The sequence below is a fragment of the Solea solea genome, chromosome 1 (genome assembly GCF_958295425.1).
Source record: "Solea solea chromosome 1, fSolSol10.1, whole genome shotgun sequence".
Classification (NCBI taxonomy): Eukaryota; Metazoa; Chordata; class Actinopteri; order Pleuronectiformes; family Soleidae; genus Solea; species Solea solea.
The window spans coordinates 17,375,001-17,398,719 of NC_081134.1; the positions used below are offsets into that span (position 1 = coordinate 17,375,001).

At 39.1% G+C, this 23,719-nt stretch overlaps 3 protein-coding genes across 5 annotated transcripts in view; all 3 read left to right on the forward strand.

Annotated features, from left to right (window-relative positions):
- The window catches only part of si:ch211-106h4.4 (MAM and LDL-receptor class A domain-containing protein 2), a 34,355-nt gene extending 24,272 nt beyond the window's left edge, over positions 1-10,083 (forward strand). For both annotated transcript variants that reach the window (XM_058642707.1, XM_058642716.1), the window contains 16 exons: positions 900-1,022; positions 1,151-1,250; positions 1,433-1,592; positions 2,328-2,442; positions 2,526-2,669; positions 3,367-3,554; positions 3,945-4,110; positions 4,496-4,714; positions 5,022-5,200; positions 6,155-6,392; positions 6,555-6,714; positions 6,820-6,934; positions 7,022-7,133; positions 7,865-7,961; positions 8,056-8,113; positions 8,201-10,083. In XM_058642707.1, the coding sequence (XP_058498690.1) occupies positions 900-1,022; positions 1,151-1,250; positions 1,433-1,592; positions 2,328-2,442; positions 2,526-2,669; positions 3,367-3,554; positions 3,945-4,110; positions 4,496-4,714; positions 5,022-5,200; positions 6,155-6,392; positions 6,555-6,714; positions 6,820-6,934; positions 7,022-7,133; positions 7,865-7,961; positions 8,056-8,113; positions 8,201-8,290 (2,264 nt within the window). In that variant the 3' untranslated portion in view covers positions 8,291-10,083. The remainder of the gene's footprint in view (positions 1-899; positions 1,023-1,150; positions 1,251-1,432; positions 1,593-2,327; positions 2,443-2,525; positions 2,670-3,366; positions 3,555-3,944; positions 4,111-4,495; positions 4,715-5,021; positions 5,201-6,154; positions 6,393-6,554; positions 6,715-6,819; positions 6,935-7,021; positions 7,134-7,864; positions 7,962-8,055; positions 8,114-8,200) is intronic.
- Positions 10,084-10,281: 198 nt separating this feature from the next.
- On the forward strand, positions 10,282-14,462 carry LOC131461097 (peptidyl-prolyl cis-trans isomerase FKBP1A-like). Its single transcript, XM_058632100.1, has 4 exons — positions 10,282-10,436; positions 10,531-10,578; positions 12,482-12,594; positions 13,459-14,462. The coding sequence occupies exons 1-4, from the start codon at positions 10,400-10,402 to the stop codon at positions 13,588-13,590; spliced, it is 330 nt and encodes a 109-aa protein (XP_058488083.1). The 5' UTR covers positions 10,282-10,399; the 3' UTR covers positions 13,591-14,462.
- A 90-nt stretch (positions 14,463-14,552) lies between these two features.
- LOC131461082 (plexin domain-containing protein 2-like) lies at positions 14,553-23,573 on the forward strand. Of its 2 annotated transcripts, none has more exons than XM_058632084.1 (14): positions 14,553-15,454; positions 17,551-17,762; positions 18,235-18,378; positions 18,722-18,791; positions 19,158-19,280; positions 19,370-19,485; positions 19,558-19,666; positions 19,764-19,859; positions 20,037-20,118; positions 20,932-20,992; positions 21,080-21,287; positions 22,233-22,268; positions 22,465-22,622; positions 23,358-23,573. In XM_058632084.1, the coding sequence occupies exons 1-14, from the start codon at positions 15,361-15,363 to the stop codon at positions 23,571-23,573; spliced, it is 1,725 nt and encodes a 574-aa protein (XP_058488067.1). In that variant the 5' UTR covers positions 14,553-15,360. The 2 variants fall into 2 exon arrangements, with proteins under 2 accessions (XP_058488067.1, XP_058488075.1); XM_058632092.1 differs by having other exon boundaries at positions 22,468-22,622.
- The last annotated feature ends 146 nt before the right edge of the window (positions 23,574-23,719 follow it).

Here is a 23,719-nt window from a genome sequence, read left to right on the forward strand (position 1 = left end):
AAAAACCTAATTAATCTCGTATGCTGAATTATTAACATGAATGTGTACAGGACATGTGATTTCAACCTTGTTAAGTGTGGTCAGAGGTCACTGGGACAGCACATCATTTAAAAATCCAAAATCTCTCTAAGAGGAAATGTCACACTTGAGAATAAGACTGAAACAAAGTCTATGATGTCTATGAGTCGAGTCTATAATGGAGTGTTAGGGCCACACTGAAGAAAAAACTATTCAAGCTCCGAGAATAAACTTTTTTCTTGTATTATTCTGACTTTTTTTCAATTATTCCTCCAACGTCAGAGTCATCGTGCTCCACTCCTTCTGGATCCAAAATCTAAAAAAAAAAAATGTTTTCTTGGGAAACTATAACCTCTATGCATAGCCCACAGCTGTGAGCAGCAGCAGCAGCAGCAGCAGCAGCCCTGCAGGCAACCACTACCAGCCATTTCCTCCTTTACAAAAGACAGAGGATTTCCTCCAAGTCTGTGTGATTCCTCCTTCAGAAAAGATTCACTTTCTTGCACAATCGTTTCAGAGCCCTGATGCTGATGTGCCAAAAGATTAAATATGTCCTTATTTGTGAAGCCCAACCAAAGTATAACTTCACACGTTCCTCATCTTGTCGAAGGATGAAGCTGTTCATCTGAGATGTTGAAAGTAATATCATGACTTAATTCTTGTAATATTGCAACAACTTTTTATTAGTGTTTTTTCTTTTTAAATGTAAGCTTTATGAAACGATGATTGCAAAACAACATTTATTGTTATACAGAAAAACAGTCCATGTTCTCAGAAGTGAATAATAATAGTCCCAACCGTTGGACAGACACATGATTCATGAACCAGTGTTCACCCCTGTCTTCTCAGCATTACTCCCTGTTTTGTTTATGTCTTTTTAGGTGCGTGCTCATTTGAGAACAATCAGTGCCAATGGACTGACATCAGTGAGGGAGAGAGCAAGTGGCAGCGAGACAAAGCAAGTGACGCCACTGAGCCACCCACCGACCACACTACACACACAGGTGAATGGTGACATTGGTGGCAACCAGTGTGGTTGGTCCGTTGCTTAATCTGTTGTTTGGTTGCAATGTTCTCAAATGATGTTGATTCAGCACATTCAAGACTCAGGATGTGATCTCTTCTGCTCAAGGCTACTACATGAGAGTGAATGTCAGTCAAGCGTCCACACAGGGTGAGGCCCGCCTCCAGAGTCCTCAACTCTCACCATCATCCCACTACTGCCAAATTATGTGAGTGAAACCCTGTCACCATGTCTCAACAATCTTCCCCGATGTCTGCAAAACATTTATTTTGATAAAAAAAAGTTGTATGAATTGCTCAATGCTCAACTAGTCCCCCATCTTTTTTACCACTTAACTGTCTTCCCAATCCAACACTCTCCCCTTCTTCCTTCCTTCTTTCCTCAAACCAGGTTTCACTTCCACATCAGTGCAGAGAATACTGGGTCACTCAGAGTGCTTATGCAGCAAGCTGGAGGGAGTGAAGCAATCCTGTGGTCACGTAGTCACAACACTGTCTCCGATTGGTCTGCCGAGACTCTGCTTCTGGGCCTGCACCAGCAGCCTTATAAGGTTAAAGTCTCTAATATTCCATTTAAATCTTTTTTTTAAAGGACACATATTGAAATGTACATACTGTATTAGAAAGTCCTGAATGAATGAATGAAGAAAACATAACAGCACATGCCTCCTTCCAATACATGACATGGAAGTCAATGTATGCTACAGCATTTGCAATATCTCATCCGATTGCACGTACAGGAGATATTTGGATACAATGTATCCTCAAAGGTTTTCGGAACATATAGAATAATGTATTTTCCATATTTTGCAGCATTTATTTTGCATCAGATAACATAATATATCCCATTTATCCCATCATATACAGTCCTACTATCACATTTACTGATGTGGTTTTTTCTTATTATTATGTATGAAAACGTAAAAATCTTTATTTAAAGGATACGTATTGAAATGTACACATACTGTATTAAACAAATCCTGAATTATGGAGTGGAGAAAACATAACAAGAGATTTTCAGATGACCAACATCTTTAAAAACACTTTTTATGTTTGTTTGTTTTTTCCATTTCTTGAGCGTCGGAACGATATACAGTACAGTATATACTCTGAATTGAGAGCTATTTATTTATATATCTTCAATAATTTTTTGGAGCATATAAAATAATAACGCATTTTCCATATTTTTGCAGAATTTGCAATCAGATTACATATACTATACCACATCTGTCCAATTATATACAATACTGAGGTGTTTTTCTTTGTGTGATAATTTGTACTTTCAGGTTTTGTTAAGTAGCACAAATAAACCAACACGGGGTGCCGTGAACACTGGAGGTCAGGTTTTTGCTGTGGATGATATCTCTTTTCTGAACTGTGAAAAATACTATCAACCACCAGGTAAATGAGATCTCATCATCCTCTGTGTATTAGTTAGTTAGTGGGGTGGTATGTCGTGTTTTACGTTTTATATTCCTCCTCAGCTCTGTCTGCATATGGCTGTTCTTTTGAGGATGGTCTGTGCGTTTGGATTCAGGGGGCTGAGGATGAGTTGGACTGGCTCAGCATGTCCGGTCCCACTGAAGCCAACAACACCGGGCCTACAGGAGACCACACCACTGGCAAAGGTAATTCCATTTCTGGAGAATCTTTAACGTCTCCAGAAACATTTTACATCTAACTTGATTTTATGCAGCTATTAATTATTTCCAGTACCACTGAAGTCTTCAACATTAATGGAACAACAACATCTGTGTCCTAAATGTATCAGTTTGTCAGTTACACAGTCATACCGGACTATGCTGTGCTGTGTCAGCAAAAGCCCTGAGTGAGTGTACTCAACTGAAAAGTGATGCATTTAAGCTCTTAAGAATTCTGCTTTTTATTTGTAAGGAAAGTTTTTTCTTTTTGTACACAAATGTTACATTGGCTTGTTAGTTACACAGTCATACCGGACTATGCTGTGCTGTGTCAGCAAAAGCCCTGAGTGAGTGTACTCAACTGAAAAGTGATGCATTTAAGCGCTTAAGAATTCTGCTTTTTATTTGTAAGGAAAGTTTTTTCTTTTTGTACACAAATGTTACATTGGCTTGTTTAGTGTAAGTTGCTACACAACATGGTGGCACCCAAAGAGGTTTTAAGAGTAATTAAAGGGGGTCACATGATACTTTAATGGGTGCAGAAACAAAACAAAGTTGTTATGTTTCGTCAGTGTAAAATACTTAACAGATTCACCCACTGAGGTGTCAAAAAGGTACAGCACAATCTTCTAGAACCTCTTAAAAATCCATGGTTAAATGCAGGGAATTGTTGTTTGTGTGACAGGGAAGTATCTATATATCAAGAGTTCCCCTCCAAGTGTTAATGGGCACATGGCCCAGCTGAAGTCCTTACCACTGCCACCTGCTGGAGAAACAGGATACTGTCTGACATTCTGGTACCACATGTTTGGAGCTACTGTGGGCTCTTTGAGGATACTTCTACAGACAGCTGATCCAATGAACAAAACACTGGTAAAAGATTTTTTTTATTATTTTTATTATTATTTATGTAATCTGTAATTTTACTTTTGCAAATATTCTTGGTTTGAATTTGCTTTGGTTGTTTTCCTCTCTACGTTGTCCCTAAGAAGGGCCATGTTGTTCCCTGCGTTGATTCTATTCATGTCTTAAGACATTACTTCCTTTCAGCGTCAGGAAAAATGGCAGCGAGGCAGATTGTGAAACAATTCCCCTGCATTTTCTCTCCGATATTATACTTTTCTCGTTATTGTGAAACGCCTATTGCAAAATAACATCAATGCATAGTAGTGCGAGTTGCACAGTTTGCATACTGCAGTGTTGCAAAAACCTCCTCACATCCTCATTGCAACAAGTGAATCAGCCTCCTGTCTTTCCCCGTAGGTATGGCAAAAATCAAGAAATCAAGGGGATGAGTGGCTGCTGGTGCAGAGTCATGTGATGCTACAGGAAGTCCACCAAGTGGTTCTGGAGGCTACAGTTGGCGGAGAAGCAGGAGACATCGCAATCGATGACATCTCCTTTATCAGTGGACACTGTCCTGTGTCTGGTAATGAGGCTGAAGCTAGAGAACACATGACATGGATATTAGATTTAAGCGTTTGTATATGTATAGAACGAAATTCAGTGCACTGATTTATACAGAGCTCTGTCATGTGACAGTGGGAGAGTCACATTTAAACTACAGCATATGGACAACATCCAGACAAACTGATACAGTAACCATGCAGTGTTTAATGACAACAGTGAATCGGATAGATATTATCATTTAGAGATTATTTTTAATCAAGATGATGCAACAGGTGCTTTGTTTCAAATGCCTTTCTTAATAGCTCATTACTCGTCTCACATTCTACTACCACATGCATCATAAGCTTAACATTTAGTTACCACATGACATTTCATAATGCTAATTCTAGAACATTCTGTTGTAGATCTGTGTGACTTTGAGGAGGGGACTTGTAACTGGCAGCAGCACACCACTGACGACTTTGACTGGATCAGAGAGTCGGGCTCCACGCACAACCCAAACACGGGACCAGACACGGACCACACCACCAACACACCCACGGGCCATTACTACTGCCTGCCCTCCTCTGCTGCTGACCGCGCTGGCCAGACCGCTGCTATGTCGTCACCTCTCTTCCCCACAGGTCAGAGGTTTTCAAGCTGAAATCAACACGCTGTCATAGCTCCAACTCTGATCAGGTTCACATGTTTCCCAAAAAAAGGGAGTGCAAAAAATGTAATTAATTGTTTTAATAGGTGTGTTTTTAGGGTTGGACATAGCTCACATATGTTAACTATCCCTTACTGTTTCTTATAAACTGACCAAAAAGATTAGTAGAAATCGCTCTTAAGTTTAGAGAATTACTGATGTGTTTTTTAATGTGCATTGTCAATGTGATATTTCTAATTCGGTAACATTTGATGTGGTTTTACTTCCTATGACCCCCTCAGAAAAAGGAGCCTGTGTTCAGCTGTGGTACCACATGTATGGCAAAGGCATGGGGACGCTCAATGTTTACCAGCAGAGCGAAGATGGGAAGGAGGCTCTGATTTTCTCTCAGACAGGAGACCATGGCAAGCTGTGGAGGTTCGCTCAGGCTTCACTTCTGCCTCGGGTTCAGCCGTACAAGGTGAGTCACAAAGCTCCACCCACAACCGATTGCTAGTCCAGAGTCAATGAGGAAACGAGAGATACTAGTGCACTCTTTCAATTAAGTTTTTTTTTGCCTGAAATAAAAAAAATATCTTGACAAGCAGGTTTCACACTACAAAAATAACCAAACTATTTATCTAATTTCAAGCTTTAATCACTAGTAACAAGCTGAAACAGTTTGCAAGAATATTATACTACACTACGGTAACTACTGCTACTGTATGTAGATGATTAAGAGATATAGAATAATGCATCGATATACAATGAATTAAACTACCTGAAAGGACATAAAAAAATAGTCTGAATTAGCTTAAGCACATACTATAACGCTTGTTATGTCATTGTAACTGTGCTGCAGGTAGTGTTTATTCCACCATTTTACATGTATGCAATTTAAAATAACCTGGAACATGTATGCTACATTATATAAACAACATTCGGAAGATGGAAAGCCTTGGTCTGGTCACCTGAATTACTTTATACCAAAGTTATAAGACTACAATGATGTGTTCTAATAAGACTACAGTGACTTGGTCTAATAAGACTACAGTGACTTGGTCTAATAAGACTACATTGACTTGGTATGATAAGACTTCAGTGACTTGGTCTAATAAGACTTCAGTGACGTGGTCTAATAAGACTAAAATAAAGTGGTCTAATAAGACTACAATAACGTGGTCTAATAAGACTACAGTTACTTGGTCTTATAAGACTACAGTGACTTGGTCTAATAAGACTACAGTGACTTGGTCTGATAAGACTTCAGTGACTTGGTCTAATAAGACTTCAGTGACGTGGTCTAATAAGACTAAAATAACGTGGTCTAATAAGACTACAATAACGTGGTCTAATAAGACTACAGTGACTTGGTCTAATAACACTACTGTAACGTGAAATGCTCCTCATTTTCAGTGTTTATACGCTGTTTCAGATTGTGGTGGAGGGCGTGAAAGCCGGCCCCACTCAGGAGGGAGACATGGCTTTTGACGACATACATCTGACGGACGCTCGATGTCCTCCTCCTGGATTTTGTGACTTTGAGACAAACACGTGTGGCTGGAGCAACCTGGGCGGAGGAGTGGACCAGGGCGACTGGCTCCGCGGCACAGGGGCCTCTACAATCCCAAACGCTGGACCCAGCACTGATCACACCACCAACTCAACACATGGTTGGTATTTGTTGACATAACACATGGATCTTATTTTGGGTACAGTAAAAAAAATCACAACGCTGGTCAGAAAATGAAAGCTGCATTCCAACCTCAGTGTCTGAAGTGACTATATCAGTTTATAGAATGAGTAAAAAAACAACAACTGTAATTTTCCTCCAGGTCACTATCTGTATGTGGACAGCTCAGTGGGTGAGTGGGGAGACATGTCCTTCCTTGTCAGTGAAGTGTTCCAGCCGTCCACCAGAGGGCACTGTCTCACCTTCTGGTACCACATGTATGGCAACCATGTTGGGACTCTCAGAGTTTTCATAAATGACAGGTAACTGACTCTCAGTGTATGAGGAGGTGCCACCGTGACCTGAAGTGTTATTAACTGTAATTGACATCAACATTTTTAAATTGTTGCTGATGTGTTTTCCCACAGACAAATGCACACGGGTGGAAATGAAGAAGGGATGCTGATTTGGATTGAGACAGGAAACCGGGGAGATGAGTGGAAGACGGCCACTGTGTCTTTCAAACATGAAACAGCGTTCTGGGTAATTATGGGCAGATGATAGTTCAGAATAATTGCAAATATATGTATATATAATATAATTTTTTGTTTTTATTTCTTCTTGTCACAGTTGGTGTTTGTGTATCAGAGGGGGGTGAATCCAGGTGGGGATGTTTCTCTTGATGACATTACCGTCTTCCCTAGCAGCTGCTACTCAGATCCCCCTCCTGAGGATAGCAATGGTAACGTCCTTTCAGTGATGGTCCGGGTTTTTTCCAAGTCTGGTTGAATAAGATACAAACACAGAGTCAACACTGACTGTGTGTGGCACCAGCACGCCTCCATTGTTGAGAAGCAGCTCACTGCAAGGGAAAAATAGATCGGCCAGTTAACAAAAAGCATTGCAAAATGAATGCCTGCTTAAGTGGCAGATATCTTAAAAATATGATTGCTGCGGCTGTTGCACAGTCTGTTATGGGTGGAAACAGAAGTTAGTAAACCTACACCAAAGTCTGTTTTAGCTCACAGGGACATGGAAGCAGTATTAACTGGTGAATTTGAGTCACCCGGATAAATTCAAATGATTTCAAACACCAAAGTCAGAAAATAATACATTTAAACTTACAGGTGGGGGCAACAGTTCTCTATTAATTTTAATGTGGGAAGTGAGCAGTTTACCAAGCGACACAAACAGTTTTCTGAGGAGTACATTTTGTTAGGAGGTAAAATCAGTTTGTATGTACATCTACTCATACACCAGGAGTCAAGTCAAGTCAGTTTTATTTATATATAGCCCAACATCACAAACACAGCTTGCCTCCAAAGGCTTTCAACACACAGGCCTAAGCTACACATTATACAGATTCTTAAATAAATACTAATAATTTTACACATTATGCACTGTATGTTAGTCCTTTTGAAAATCCTTAAAGGTAGTTGATTGTAAGCCTTATCTGATTGGTTTTCTCTGCAGATATTACGTCCATAGTCCTCGCAGTCACTCTGACTCTGCTGGCTGGTTTCATCATCTCCGTCCTCCTCTTTATGTTGAACAGGAAATGCAGTCTAAAGTAAGTAACATAAATACATACCATAATGTACATTATAACGCTGAGTAATGCTCGTTGGTGGTGGGCTGATGTGTTTTGCTTTTGTGTGTCGTAGGAATCTGTCACCAACGATAAATAATGATGCGGCTGACCTCGTTGACTGTCAAATAGATGTAAGTAAACAGGGTCTGATTACAAAATATCACATCTTGCCCTGACTAACTAAAACTCATAAGTAAAGCTGTTTTTTTCCCCTTAAGGGCACACGACATGGCAGTGATCTTTCCTTTGACAACAAGGTGTACGACCCTTCACCAAGTGATGCCAGCGTGGTTTCATCGGATGCTTAGCCCGGATTCATACAACAGACATAGAAACCACGCAGTTTGTAAATAATGCAACACATGAGGATATTTTAACTTCGCTTTATTACCTTGGTTGATGTACACTTACTTGTAAAACAAATTCAAATTATGCCAGTATGCCCTCCTAAATGTTGCACACTGCACCTTTAATTTACACTTTATACTTTTAAATGTTTTTCAAATACTGCCAAGCAAGCCAAAAAGAAATATCGTGCAAAACCTGTCATTTGTGTAATTCTTACTGCAGAGCCAGAGGAACACGTTCTCCTGTTCTCCCTCCTGAACAGAGGGTTGAAAAGTGGGATTATCAGTATTAATCGCCACTGTGAATTCCTCTGGACCTTCCTTTCCTTTCATGCCTCCATAGGGTTTTCATATGTAAATGAAAAACTGTGAGCCATTCAAATGCAAATCGGAACATTGATATATGAGTACATACACACAAACTGTTCAGATGCTTGTTCGAATGTTCTAAAAATGTGTAAATGTGTAAAGAACTTGTTGTTCTACTGAAGAGGCACAGCATTACTTGTATTCGCCTGGCCCATTCCAACAAACATCTTTGCTTAACTTGAAATTTTAATCATTGAAATTAACTTTAAAACACCCTAAATTATATATAATAATTGTTGTGGTTCTGGGCAGCCATTTTGTTGTGTTGGCTTGCATTCATGCTATAGTGTGCCTTGGATAAATCATCAAAAAACATTTTGTTACAGGGGACATTGATGTATAAATACAAAGTTATCAAAATCCTCATCTGCCTGTGTCCTCATCACCATCTTCTCACTTAAACCTGCCCCACACTGAGGATTTTTCAAATCCTGGGAGACCAGAGACACAGTGAACTCCGTAACTGATTTTTAATGTTTAAATCCTGAGAAAGCACAGACTAGAAGATCCAGTCCAGACGCAGGACCACATACTTGCTGTTTAATCAAATGATTTCAGGGAGGAGATTCCAGGGGATTTGGGATGTCACAGAAACTTGAGTGACTTAATGTGACTTCAGCATGTAAACAGACATGGAGGTGGACTGTTGGCGTTGTCACTTAATAGCTGTTGTGTGTGTGCAATGTTTGTGAAAGGTGCTTCACATAAAATTAAGTATTATTATTATTACTACTAAGCAGAATTGAAACATTAGTGTCATTAATGAAACATAACATTCCCACAAATTGAGCATGTGTTGTGCATGTGTGTTGTTTTTAATTGTAGCCCATGTAGATCTGAACTATGTTGACACTGAAATGTTTTGAAAGAGCATCTCCAGTCAATTGTAAGAGTGTCAGCACATCCATAATTAAAACCCTGGCACTGTGCCTGCTTGTAAGCATGTTGTTAAAGAGCTTGAATTACAAGTTAAGTCAAACAGGTGCTGGTGTTTGAAATACAATGTGAGCAGACATTCCACTGCATTTTGTTTAACTCTTACCTCACAGAGTGCATTACAATTGTCAGGTATGTCTGTTTACTTTAGCAGTGTGAAGGCTTGGAAGGTGGATGTTTGTACTTAACAGGACTAAATAAAAAAATGAGGCTCATAAGCCACCCTCACTGAATGATTATGAAAGTATTAAGAAAAGAAACTATGCTGTAAACACGTTAAATTACAGTGAAACCAAACCTGAATCACCATTAAGTAGAAGATGAATGTATGAATGAATATCACATTTTAAAACAGTTAGATTAGCATTAGATGTATGCACTTAACAGCAAGACAAATTGTGCGAATTTGGCTGTAAATACATGAATAAAAACAATTTGAATTTCCCATACGATGCATTTGTTTTTAATTTAATATTTTGTTAATCAACAAATACATAGGCTACATAATATTACACGTACACATGTTTTAATATTTTCTTCAATTGTTTGTTTTAATTCGTAACAACCTCTTTGGCATGGTAGTATTAAAGTGTGTTTGACACTTAGACAACGATGTTCACGTGACATCATGTCAATAAAGCTTGTTGAAATTGAGAGCGCAGCCGAGCTCGTGGCCTTTAGCCGAGCCCTTTTCTGTGTGACTCCTTTCATACCGCGAAGCTTCTTACATTCACATTCAGCTGCCGCTGCTGCACGGAAAGAACAATGGGTGTCCAAGTCGATACTGTCAGACCAGGAGATGGTGAGGTTTTTTCGAAATGTATTCATTCAGTTCTTGAAAGGTTTGACGTCCTTAAAACGATACAGGATTTTAAACCTCCGCTATCTCCATTTAGGTATGCATTTCCCCCAGAAAGGACGGAATGTCCTGGTGCACTACGTCGGTAAGACATTGATCATTTACTTCTCCCACTTTGACTGGAAATAAATATTCTTCTTCTCTCAAATGTGACTTGTTTGTCATTCAATTAGATTAACCTGAAATGCTTTATGGTGTTTGTTCTATAGCGAATTTCATTGGAGTTACAGAAGCTATCGTGGCGTTAGCTTGGACTGGCTTAACACAGTGCCTGGAAACCAGGGGAATAGCTGGCTAATGTGAATATGTATATATTTTAATTTCATCACACGATATATTTCATTACTGTATGCCAGTTAAGTGAATTACCCATGCCATTTTGCCACTCCCGAGCATGGTTAACGGTTCCTCTGCATTTCCATGCCTTTGTGCTAAGCTCAACAATGCTAACGGAGTCGTGGGTGTAGCTCTGTAGCTTGAGACCCTGTGTGCGTCGACGAATGTTGTTAACTCTTCTTTTTTTCAGCCCGTACGGTTATTTTGTCGTTTGACGTAAGGTTAAAAAGGCGTCTCGTCAGATCATTTTTAGTCGTTTTTCGGATTTAGTTCATAATGTCACAATAAATATAAATTTACATGGTGCTCCTCTGAAATCTAAAAATACACCATTGAGGGCTACTGCTGCACAACCATGAACAACCAATCACAAACCAAAGTAATGACCAGCTGTTTAAATTTGAATAAAATCAAAGCAAATTCAAAATAAGCTTCTTAAAGGTCCAGTGTGTAACATTAATGTGGTTCCATGGGCAGAAATTCAATATATTTTCCATAAGTATTACGTGATTTCATAGCCTTAGATTAATAGCGCTTTTCCATTATGCACTTCTAGCACAGCCTCAACTCTTATTGTTTTTTTGCTTTTCCGTTAGCGATAGTACCTGATGCTTTTTTTGGTTCCTGCTCTGGTGCGGTTCCAAGCGAACTGAGCAGATACGAAAATGTGACTTCAACAGACTGCTGGCCACTGATTGGTCAGAGAGTGTCGTTGCTGGAAGAGTGATGAGTACGACGTCCGACACAAGAATCAAATCGAACAGTGCCGAACTGGAGATCAGTTAAAAAGACTTCACTCCTGTAAATGTGTGTTAATCTCCAACATTTAGCAAGGAAATATTTAAAATCTCACTATTTAACAGAGGATTCCTGTGTATTTAGGGACAACACTGCTAAAAGCCGGTGATCGCGAGCCAAATCACAACCAATTCTGCAGTATTTCAGTTCAGTGACTGTCGGGCAGAATCTGCTGCTCTCCGTTCATGCAGCAAGCACTGAAATTATCTTAATAATGAATTGGTGGTTCTAATGATTCAGTACACCAAAAATAACTGCTTTGCTCGTTACTAGTTTCTGTGTTCGTGACCTCATTGCAGTTTCGTGCAGAGCTATGGCAACCCCGCCCACTTTGAGGAGGTACTATAGTAATGGAATATGAAGTGCCAACCAAATTGAGTAGAGCCAAGTAGTGATAGAACTGTATAATGGAAAAGCGCCATAAGCCTCTTGCATGTCAAGCAAGTGCCTCACTTTCTGGATGCTGCTATCTTGCACCATCATGTTTCTTCTGAAGCTAATGGTCAAACCAGCCAGAGTTTGTTTTGCGTTTTAAAGTGGAAACAAAGACAAATGGTATAATTTCTGCTACGTGTAGTTTCTTGGCACAAATGGAAAAGGGAAGGGAGAGTCCTCATTTTGTTACATTTGACTGACTGACTTTTAGATGTCACTAATTCTGGCACACTGGCCCTTTTTTAAATGCCATTTTGAACACTTCACAGGACTGTCTGCATTTCATGTTTTGCTATTAAGAATTGGATTTGGCAGAGTGGATCTGAACATATGAAAAGCCGGAATCAGGAAATGTTTGAAGTTCAATAAACTTTTTTTGTCAGTCAATTAATCGCTAAGAATGACATTTTGTTCAACAGGCAGGCTGACGAATGGCAAGGTTTTTGACTCCTCCAGGGAACGTGGACAGCCCTTCTCTTTCGTCCTTGGCGAGGGTCAAGTCATTCGTGGCTGGGATGAAGGTGTAGCAAGGGTAAGGATCAAATGACCCTTGCCATTTGACAGATTTTTACTCACATTACTTAGCCAGTGAAAGAGTACTTGACAATACTAAAGGGATTACAAAACATGTATCGTTCTACAATATGGCCTGTAAATGTTATCACAATACAAAGGTTTCAAATCAATAGTTATCGCAACAAAATGTCAGATAGGTAAAGTGTATTGTCTGGTTTAGATGCTTTCACAACAGCATGGCAATGTAGCAAGGGATGATGAGCAAGACACTCACAAATATCAATTTTCCGATTATTTTTAATTTCGAACAATAGGTTGTATTTATTGATTTTAATGTATGCCTTTTTATTGTTTTCTCTGCACAAATCTTGGAGGACTATCAAAGTCACCCAAACTCACTAGTCTTGCATGACACGCGAGTTACTGTTAACTATATATGGTGTGGAGCCAGTAATACTTTTATGTCGTGATTGTTGCTCTGGAGACACTCTGGACAGTTTTGATTGATTTCTGTCCTCCATTGTCACCTCAAAAACTGAGTGGGCCAAGCTCCGCTCACGGTGTCCCCTGCAGGACTACTTGTTAATTAGTGGTAATGTTCAAGGAATTATTTATTATTCCGCCATTTTTTGACATAACTCTTCCTACAGCTTTCAAGATATTCAGACCATTCTCCAACTTCAACACGTGCAACTCACGTGCAAGTTATTCAACATTATTCAATGAAGAAATTTTCAAAACTTCATAATTTTCATGCATCTTTTTACTTTTATTTTTTTTAGGGCTAAAATGCTTGATTGTATTCATTTGAAATGACTATTTCCAAACCAACACTTGCTAGCGTAAATGTAGCCTCACGTTCTCTTCATTTCCTCCACAGATGAGTGTTGGAGAGGTGGCACACTTGACCTGCTCGCCAGACTACGCGTATGGCAGCAGGGGATACCCGCCTGTCATCCCCCCCAACGCTACTCTCATCTTCGAAGTTGAGCTTCTGAATTGTCCAGTCTAGTGCTCTCCTTTCTTTGTATTCCACCCACATCTTTGACACAAACAACGGCTTCATGTAAGGTTTCGTTCGTAGCATCGGTATAAAAAATGATTTTGATATCCTGGTGAAATTAAAACAATTGACAAACGAATGCAATCATGCTATTTTAAGAGGTATTGTTGGTGGCAAGATTAAATGACCATGGAAGAATTGTACATTATGAAAAAAAAAATCCTCTTTGCTTTCTTGGAGAGTTGCATGGGTCTCGGAAATCAGAAATCTAAAACTCACTCTTAAACACATTTTTCTGAATCTATCTAAATCCTAGTGTTAAATCGGCCCGTTTTTAAGTGGACACAATATGTTGAGTAAATTTACAGGATACATTGGGTCTTCACGCTTTGTATTGTCATGTTAAATCTTTGAGTTATTCTTCAGCTTTTATATAGCACATGAAGGCTTCATGGAATGAGGAGAAAAAACGAATACATTTTACAAAAAAAAAATGGACATTCCATTGGCGCTTGTGTTTTTGGAGGATGCCGTTATTCTAACAAACTTGATTAAGAAAAAGTTTTTGTTGGTGTGAGTTCATCCATTCGAGGCAGCGTTCTGATTATTGATTTGGCAGCAAAAGCTTTGACTCGTCGAGTCCTTTTCTACGTTTGGAGAAACTAATGGACCATGGTTGTTTTTCATCCTTACTCATGTTGTCATTCATCATATATCCTTGAACTTCTCTGTTGGCTCCTGTCGTGTTACAGGCCTGAAGTGCTCTTCATTCAACTCCCAATTATTTTTCCCTGAAATGTCTTAATTCTTCGTTGTGTCTTTTTGAAATGGTATTATCCGTGGGTGTTGCATTCTTGCATTAAAACAAACTGTAAACCACATTTTATGTTTCATTCATGGTCACGTGTAACACTTGACTCACTATGGAAGACACTTGTTTTGAAGTCTATTCACATCACCATCTAACCGTTAGATTTTTTTTGGAAATGACCTGTCCTCTGTCTGTTAGACATGATATTAATTGATGACCCTGATCATGGTGTGACATCACAAGTTAATCACACTTACAGTGGCCTTTCCAGTATCTCTGAAATGGACTCTGTAAAGTACAAAATGTCTCTACCTAGTGGTTTGACATGAACACAAGAGACAATTAAATCATGAAATTAAGCATTAGCAGTTACATTACATTTCATTTAGCTTTCATCCAAAGTGACTTACAATGGAATTGAGTACAATCAGCCAGGTGTGGAAATGTGACAACACTGACTAAATAACACTAATTATTTTTTTGGCATGTTTCATGTCACTACTTCAGTTATATGATTCAAATATATTGCTCTTAGTGTAGAAAATACACTAATATAATTATTAACAGCTGTGTGGTTTGTTGATTATGATGTATCGATTTGAAACAATGCGTGTTAATATTATCATAAAAGGAACACCTAGTGTATTTATTATACAATACAGTGCTTTGTGGGTGATACATTTTTTTGTTTGCATATTTTTCATATATTAATGCGTTTTTTTTCTGCCCTACTTTAAAAAAAAAAAACGGAAAAAAAACTTGTTTATAATAGTGAAAGTTACGACAGCACGTGAAGGCGTCGTAGCTTCACACTCGGAGCTGCAGTGAACAGACGCACAGCTGACTTTAACATGGACGTTAACGAGAGGAGAAGCTCACTGCGAAGCGACGGAAACTATTAAGTTTACATTATACGCCTGTTTATTTTTTCTTTATTGAATTCTCACTGACAGTCAGTCAGAAGAAGAATGGCAATCAAGAAGACGAGTCATGTGATTGCAGGACTGCTCATCGTTTTCCACTTTCAAATAAGCTCCATGATGAAGCTCAAACCTGCCAGTGGTGAGTCATTTACCAAGAAATATGTTGTTGTTTTTGGAATAACGCTGTAAACACAAGGCCAATTTGCAAAAGAAATAGGAGCTAAAAAATGCTACAGGCGTGTAGAAAAGGAAACATTTTAATTAATCTAATGTCACTATACCAGTGTGTGTGAAGTATATGTGAGGAAGAGGAGGATAACTTATTGGGAATAAATCTGCCTCCTGTGAAAAGACTGTAGCTGACTTTTCTATTTACTATTTATTTTAACGTCGGTGATCATTGTGTTACTTTGAGAGCTCAGTATTTTTGAGTCGTTTCTATATATTTTATAATAAAATGTATATTAGAAATTAATAAATACATGATATAATAACATATAAAATTAATAACTAAGCAATCAGTATATAAAATATGAAAACAAGTCATGATAATGGCGATGTTATGTTATAGTATCAAATAAGGTGACATGAACTATTCTAGAAATGTATTTAAAGAGTCACTAATGTTAATTATTAATAGCAAATCTAAACCAACCTCTGCTTTTATTGTGGGAACAATATTTGGCTTCATGACTCTTTGATTGCAGCGTTTGTGTTAATACATCCATCCACTAGGTGGAGATAGTTTTATATGACGGAGGAGGTGATTACGCTCTAATTAATTACCGGTGTAATTGTTGTCAGGTGTGTTTGTGTGCGTTATTAATTCTCTGTGGAAAAACTAAAGGGAAACAAAAAGGCAACAGAGGGCAATGATACAGTTGGTGAGTTGAGTGCCAGTGATACAGTTTCTGTCCTCGGGTTTTGATAAAAGTGCTACTAAAATATACTTTAGAATGACTTTAGTGTACACACACACACACACACACACACACACACACTGCGGCCTCACATGCCTGGTTCCTGGATCTGCAGGTGTGAAGAATGTGAAGCATGCTTTCACCCTGTGCTGTGAAGAGAGAAGTCAGGATGCACTGTTGTCACTGCAGGGCCGGGATGACGAGACGACGACCGCATGTTTTCCACATGGCACACACTCAGGAACTCTTCATGTCTGGTTGCATGTCGAAAAAAAGACGCTGAAATAACTTTACTTTATGTTTCTCCTATTTATTTCCCCCTTTAAGTAGCTTTAATATGGTCATACTTAATATCATATCATACAATATGCTGTGTACCAGTTTTTCCTCAAGCTCTAATTCCAGTATATACTCATTCACTTCTTAAATGTATATTAATACAACCATTCGAGTACATTTTACTTTGATGGGGAAAATAGTTGAGGTTGTGTTGATTATAAGTCCAATGAAAAAGCTGTAAAATAAGATTCTGTTCAACTGTGTTGCATTTAATGAATATTATGTCTGTTCATCCCCATTCTTGTGTTGCACAATACAGCAGCTAACTCTGCATTATGTTTGTTTATCTTACTGAACTGTCAGCAGAAAGTTAATTATAAAACAGAAAATAATCAAAGATGTGTTTTAAAAGCTGCACAATTTGATCTGATGGAAATTATGAAGTTGTTGCAACATATACGTTATTTTTAAAAACTCTCCCAGTTTGATATAGTTTATGTATATTTGGGTAGATTGGGCAGATCTGGGTTAATGTTTCAGGAGACACCAGGAAAACCTTTTAGATTCAGTGTTTTCTCTCATTTGTTTTTACGTCTGAAATATATTGTATCTCTAATGATACAAAACGAATAACAAATTATATATATATATATATATATATATATATATATATTATAATAATAATAATTATGTAAATGTTTTTGTTGAAATAATGTTATGTATTTGCAGAATGCCTTATTGTAAATGTATGATTTAGGATTAGGAAAACAGCACTCAAACCAATTATTAGATTATCAAAATAGTTAACTATAATTTAGTAACTGATTAATAATTTAAATGTTTAAGCCTACAAAATACTATTACTATGATAATCAGTTTAACATGTATAATGTGTCTTTAATTAAAAAGCACTATGTAGCCTCAATAATAATAATAATAATAATAATAATAATAATAATAATGACTCACATCTCTGGATTTGAATTATATTATTTTATTTATTTTTATAAATATTGTTGCCTCTTTTGCCCCACAGGACTTGACCACAGTGACCTGCAGGAGCGAGGGCTGCATGGAAACACGGAGAGTCCCGAGTCCAGCGAGAGGAGGTCGCCGTCCAGGCCCAGGACTGTGGCTCCTGAGTGGTCTGCTGATAAGAGGAACCACTACAGAGACCAGCACCAACCAGAGGAGTCAGACCTCGACCTGATGATGGAAGAAGGACATGACAATTCTACTCAGATAGTGGTAGGTTTACACAAGAAACTGTTTTATATAAGAAAATAAGGTCATCCTTTTATTTGTCACAGCAGCAAACACAGTAAAGGTAATACATAATTAACAGCATTCTCACATCTACCAATGTACAATGTATAGTCTATTCTGTTTCTAATCTTAATAGTCGACATCTCCATACATAAAGTAATCAGAATATACTGTATACATTATGAGATTAGTAGCTACAGGGTAAAACCATGTTGCATATGAGATATTGCACTTGTGTTAAATTGCACATAGGATGAGTATAACATGTTACATGTGGTTTACTAAGAGTAGAGCAAGTTGTACAGTCTAACAGCAGCAGGGAGGAAGGACCTGAGATATTTAGGATTAGAGCTGAAACCATCGATTTTTGGTGCAGCTGGAGTGAGCCATTTGCAAACATAGATTTTATTAGGTGAGCTCTTGAAACATGGTGTGCGCCTCGTTTTTCCACCAGGACACTGATCACGCCTACTACACATCTAAAATCTACGGCCCCGGAGACGCAGCTGGTAAAGAGCTGTGGGTGAACGTCGATGAGATGGAGGAGGACGAGTGGAAGGTCCGCGGCTTCCTGTCCAGCACCCACAGACAGGCCGAGGTATGACGTCATACCTGTGTGTCATAAATGGGACAATTTGTGTAGGACATTTAGAAGACGCTCACACTTTGAAACTGAATGCACGGAGTAAGAATAGTTAGTTTATTTTGTGTAACGTGCAGTGATAGTTTGTATGTGAGGCAGTTCAGTGAGCATCTGTGGTAATTGTATCTACAGAAGAAAAAAACAAACCGGAGGTTAGACTTCTCTGCGTCAGTCACAGGCTGTGCTGTCCCACCTCCACATGTACAATCTCAGCCTGTGGGAAACACTGATGTAACCACGGTCTCTGACCATCTTTCACACACAGTTGATGTTTGACTTTGTCTGTGTTTGCTTCCAGCGAGTGAATCTTTCCTTTGACTTTCCTTTCTACGGACATATTCTGAAAGAAATCACAGTGACAAGCGGAGGTGAGTCACTTCACGTCTGTCTCACAGATACAAAGCAGAGAATGTTTGAGATCTTCTCTATTTTGAGCAACATTTTATGGATTTAGGATGAATTTTCATAATATTTTTTTACACTATTTCCACATTTTAAATGTACAGCTAGAGAGCGTCCAAAAAAACTGTGAGAAAAGCAACTTAAGCATATTTTACAGCAGAAAATTGTCATTCATTTTTTTTGCTTGCTGAGGATCTGCTTACAAAAAACGGAATTGAACCTGAGTGAAGCACTTTGTGTGTGGGTGGGGTTTGTTCTTTGGAGGGAGGGGCTCTTAGATCACCGTTAAAAAAAATGACTAATGGTGAAATCTGCATGTTTGTTGCTTGCAGGTTTCATTTACACAGGAGAGATCATCCACCGGCTGCTCACAGCGACTCAGTACATCGCTCCTCTGATGGCAAACTTTGACCCGAGCCTTTCCAAAAACTCTACTGTGTTTTACTTTGATAATGGTTAGCATTCCCGTCATCTTATTGTCATTTAGTTTTATCTGCTTGTATATTCTTTGTTTATGAAATGTACCACGTCTGCACATCATCAGGAACTGCACTGGTGGTTCAGTGGAACCGCGTTCCCCTCCAGGACGTCAGTTTGGGGACGTTCACCTTCCAGGCCGTTCTCCACAGTGACGGACGGATCGTCTTTGCATACAAAGAGGTGACTGACTTTTTCTTTTCTTCATGGGCTCCTGTCAAAGCAAAACTAATCAGTTATTTCTTTCTTTTATAGATTCCGATCGACATCAGCGACATCGGCGACATCGGCACTGACGATCACCCTGTCAAAGTGGGCTTATCGGATGCTTTTGTCGTGCTTCATGAGATAGAGCAGATTCCCAGTAAGAAGCCCATTTGTCGTCATAAGTTTGATATTTTATTTTTATTTTGCAAGTCATTCACAGCTAAGACCATGATATCCTCTTTGTCACATTGCAGATGTTAGGAGGAGAACCATCTATGAGTATCACAAAGTTGACATCCTCAAGTCCAAAATCTCCAACTCTACATGTGTGGAGATTATACCACTCCCTAGTAAGTTGATCCATTTCCAAAGGTACTGCTGAGACACAGATTTAAATCATTGTTATTGTTTACAAACTCTTCATTTTACTTGTACAATCAGTTGCAACTGAAGTAGCGTTCAGGTTTTTATTTCGGGAGCTAAACACTTTTTTCTCCCTCATGTCTCCATGGTTTCCTGTCTCTCAGCGTGTCTCCAGTTCTCCAGCTGTGGTCCGTGCGTCACGTCTCTGATTGGCTTTAACTGCAGCTGGTGCAGTCGACTGCGAAGGTAAAATGTAAAAGTGCACGATAAAGTACAGACACACGGTTGATGACAGCAATGATAAAAATAAACAAAGAAACCTATTAAAGGAATTCTTCACCGATTTGCATTTAGCGTTGTATTACTAAAATAGTATCTTACTACTTTATAATATCTTACTTCTTTTCTTTGTTACGTGGCCATTTATACTTGGTCCTGTTAGCATAACTGTTAGCAAAGATGGCAGACACTGTTTACATTCTGGGAATGACGTCTTGTCCCCCTACGAGTGGGTCTAAAAAGTGCGGAATTAGCGTAGCAGTTTGAAGGCTCGGACCAAGTGTCACTGGTGGCCACGTAACAAAGAAAAGAATGAAGATATTTCTCAACTCATGGTTGGGAAGCACAATTTTTCAAAAACACTACCCCTATTCTAGTAATACAAAGTATTCCTTTAATATCTGGCTATGTAGGTTGTTGCTGTATTGTTTTTATTTTAGATTTTTTTTGTTGTGTGATCATAATGTCGTAAAATTATAACATCTCCATTAAAATGAAACCCCTTATTTAAGGGTGTTAAACAAGATAAAGGGTTTCCATCACTGCGGTTAAGCACTTTAAACTTGTACCGTAGCATATCATATATATATTATACGGCAAAAATGTGTACATGTGTACTTCATATTGTAAACAAATTTCTTATTCACTACATGTTTCCCTTCTTTATTGGAGCATAAACAAACATGTGCAAAATAAAATTTAAAAATCATCCTTTTCCACCTTGAGGCTCAGTTTAAATGTTTCCATATTCTAAATGTCAATATTGACTTCCATTCTCAGATGCTCCAGTGGCTTTGATCGTAACAGGCAGGACTGGGTCGACCTCGGCTGTCCAGAGGAGGTTAACATGACGTTCAATTAACATACAACTGATTCACATATCCATGCCTCTGCACAAACGATGATACCCGTGTTTCTTTTCCCACAGAGACGGGATCCCCGGTGCCTCCGCAGTCCTGACGTCACAAACGGCACGTCTCGCCACGAGTTTCACACTCCCGTCACAGAGACTCCTGTGCAGCGGAGGATTTCCAGTGTCACCTCCAACCCCCTGAGCACGACATCCATCACCACCGACCCCTCAACACCCAGCAGCACGTTAGCTCCACAGCCTTCAACCAGCAAACCCACAGACGGTAAGCTGACAAATGTTAAACGTCAGTTTGCAAATATTGTTTGTATTTTAGAGTAATTCCACAGATCTAAACTTAGGGACAGGGTAGACGTCATTACCACCTGGTGAATTAATGTGTTGTTGTTGTTGTTGTTGTTGCTGCACAGTTATCCACGCCCCTTGTTTTCTGTAAGGTCTCACAGAGCGAGGGTCAGCTATTTCCCAGGCATCTGTTAGATCATTGCTGAGCGTATACAGTGGCATGTTAAATACTGCGTAGTGTCCTCAGCTGCTGAGGGATGACTCGATATACTGTATGTGCATCACGCTGTTGTTGTGTCAGGGAAACACTGTATTTTTGTTTGTTTTTCCGTTGGCTGTTTGTAACGAGTGTACAGCTGCTGTTAGTCGAGTAGTTTTTACTTGAAATTCCCAACTTTTTTGACCCCAAGGATGAGGCAGCAGTTGTTTTTCAGACCTGATGGTAATCCGTTACTCGTGCTTACATATGTAGAGCATAATAAAAGCATAATTCACAAAACAAAAACAAATCCATACTTGACTCCACCAATGCAAGCCCTGAGCAGTGTGTGCCTGTCTCTGTGTGAGTGAGTGGCACAGCAGGCTTTCATATCCAGTCTGCTGCTGCTGCAGAATCTTGTTTTTGTTTCAATAGACGGATAGATGCAACTTACTGATCCCAAAAGTATTTTTACAGCAGCGTGATTTGCGGCACTTAATAATTCTTAAATATAAATTCCCTTGTGATATTTAATACAGCGGAAAAAAAACCATAGCACTGTAGATTTGATTCCTCTGGGATTTTGCGGCTCACTTTGGCCCTCATCAGGACTTACACTAACAAAATGACTGCAATCAACATCCAAAGCTCTACAGTAATAACAGCTTTGTTTTTCCCTCAGATGTCGATTGATACTGAATGTAATTTTTTTTTTTGTATTTGTAGACGATGGAAAGATCTTGTTCCACATCAATGAAGCACGTAAGTCAAGTTTTATCTACTTGGATGTATATTTGTAAAAGAAAAAAAAACAATGTTTCAAATGTACAGGCTCACAAAGTCCAGGAACCACAACCATGACAACATTTAATGGCTGTCTTCACTTTGATTTCTACATCAGTGTTGTGAGTTGATAGAGGTCACAGGTCAGTGATTAGTCGTCTTCACCTCTGTACAGCAGGACACGTCAATAACACGGGACCGAGTGAAGAGCGGCTGCAGATCGGCCTCCTCGCGGGTATCGTTGTGACGATGGTCGTCATGGCAGCGGTCGTCTTCTCATCCTTTTACATATACAACCATCCAACATCCAGCGTCAGCCTCTTCCTCATGGAGGTCAGTGCTTGCATTTTGTGTCCCAGCTTGATATAAATATTTAGTATGAAAATAATTCATCACAGTGGACTTTTCTTTTAAATCCTACTCAGCTGCCTCTTTACTAGGTACAACTACATTTACTTTATAATTAGAAATGTGTTAATTCGATTATTTACCATCAAGGACATTGGAAGTGCAATGTTGCTAATTGTTTTTTCCTCTGTTCCCATGATGGGTAAAATACAGTGAGGTCACACACACAAGGCATCTATAATTAGTCTAAAGCTGCTGTAATGAGTGGTTATTTGACTTGATTAGATATTAGTGTTAACAAGCAGTTGAAAGATTAGATATTAGTGTTAACAAGCAGTTGAAAGGTTGTTCTTAAAGGAATACTTCACCAATTTGCTTTTAACTTTGTATTACTAGAATAGGGGTAGTATTTTTGAAAAATTGTGCTTCTCAACCATGAGTCGAGAAATATCTTCATTCTTTTCTTTATGTGCCCACCAGTGACACTTGGTCTGAGACTTGAAACTGCAACGCTAATTCCGCACTTTTTAAGACCCACTTGTAGGAGGACGGGACCTCATTCCCAGAATGTAAACAGTTACGCAGGACCAAGTGTCACTGGTGGCCACGTAACAAAGAAAGATATTTCACATCTCAGGGAAAATTGAGGTTGGGAAGCACAATTCTTCAAAAATACAAATCGGTACAGTTGATGACATTTTGTGTCTTCCCCTCCCCCAGCGACGACCAACGCGCTGGCCAATCATGAAGTTCCGGCGTGGTTCTGGTCGGCCCTCGTACGCAGAAGTGGAAGCTCCCAGTCAGGACAAAGACGGCAACGTGGTCATTGACCCTAAACAGTCTTTCGTCATGTCGGACAGAAGAGAGAGCGAGCAGAAAGAAGGATTCATAGTCCCCGATCAGAAGGAATGCTTCCTGATCTCTGACAGTTCCTGACCAAAAACTACATAACCCAGAAGGCTTCAGTGGACAGAGCTGGTTCTCTGTGAGTTAGCGTTCCTTCCTTAAATTGTGATATAGTTGTAGCTCTTTAAGGACTGAAGCTCTAACTACAGATTTCATGTTTGCTTGTTGAGCCGTAG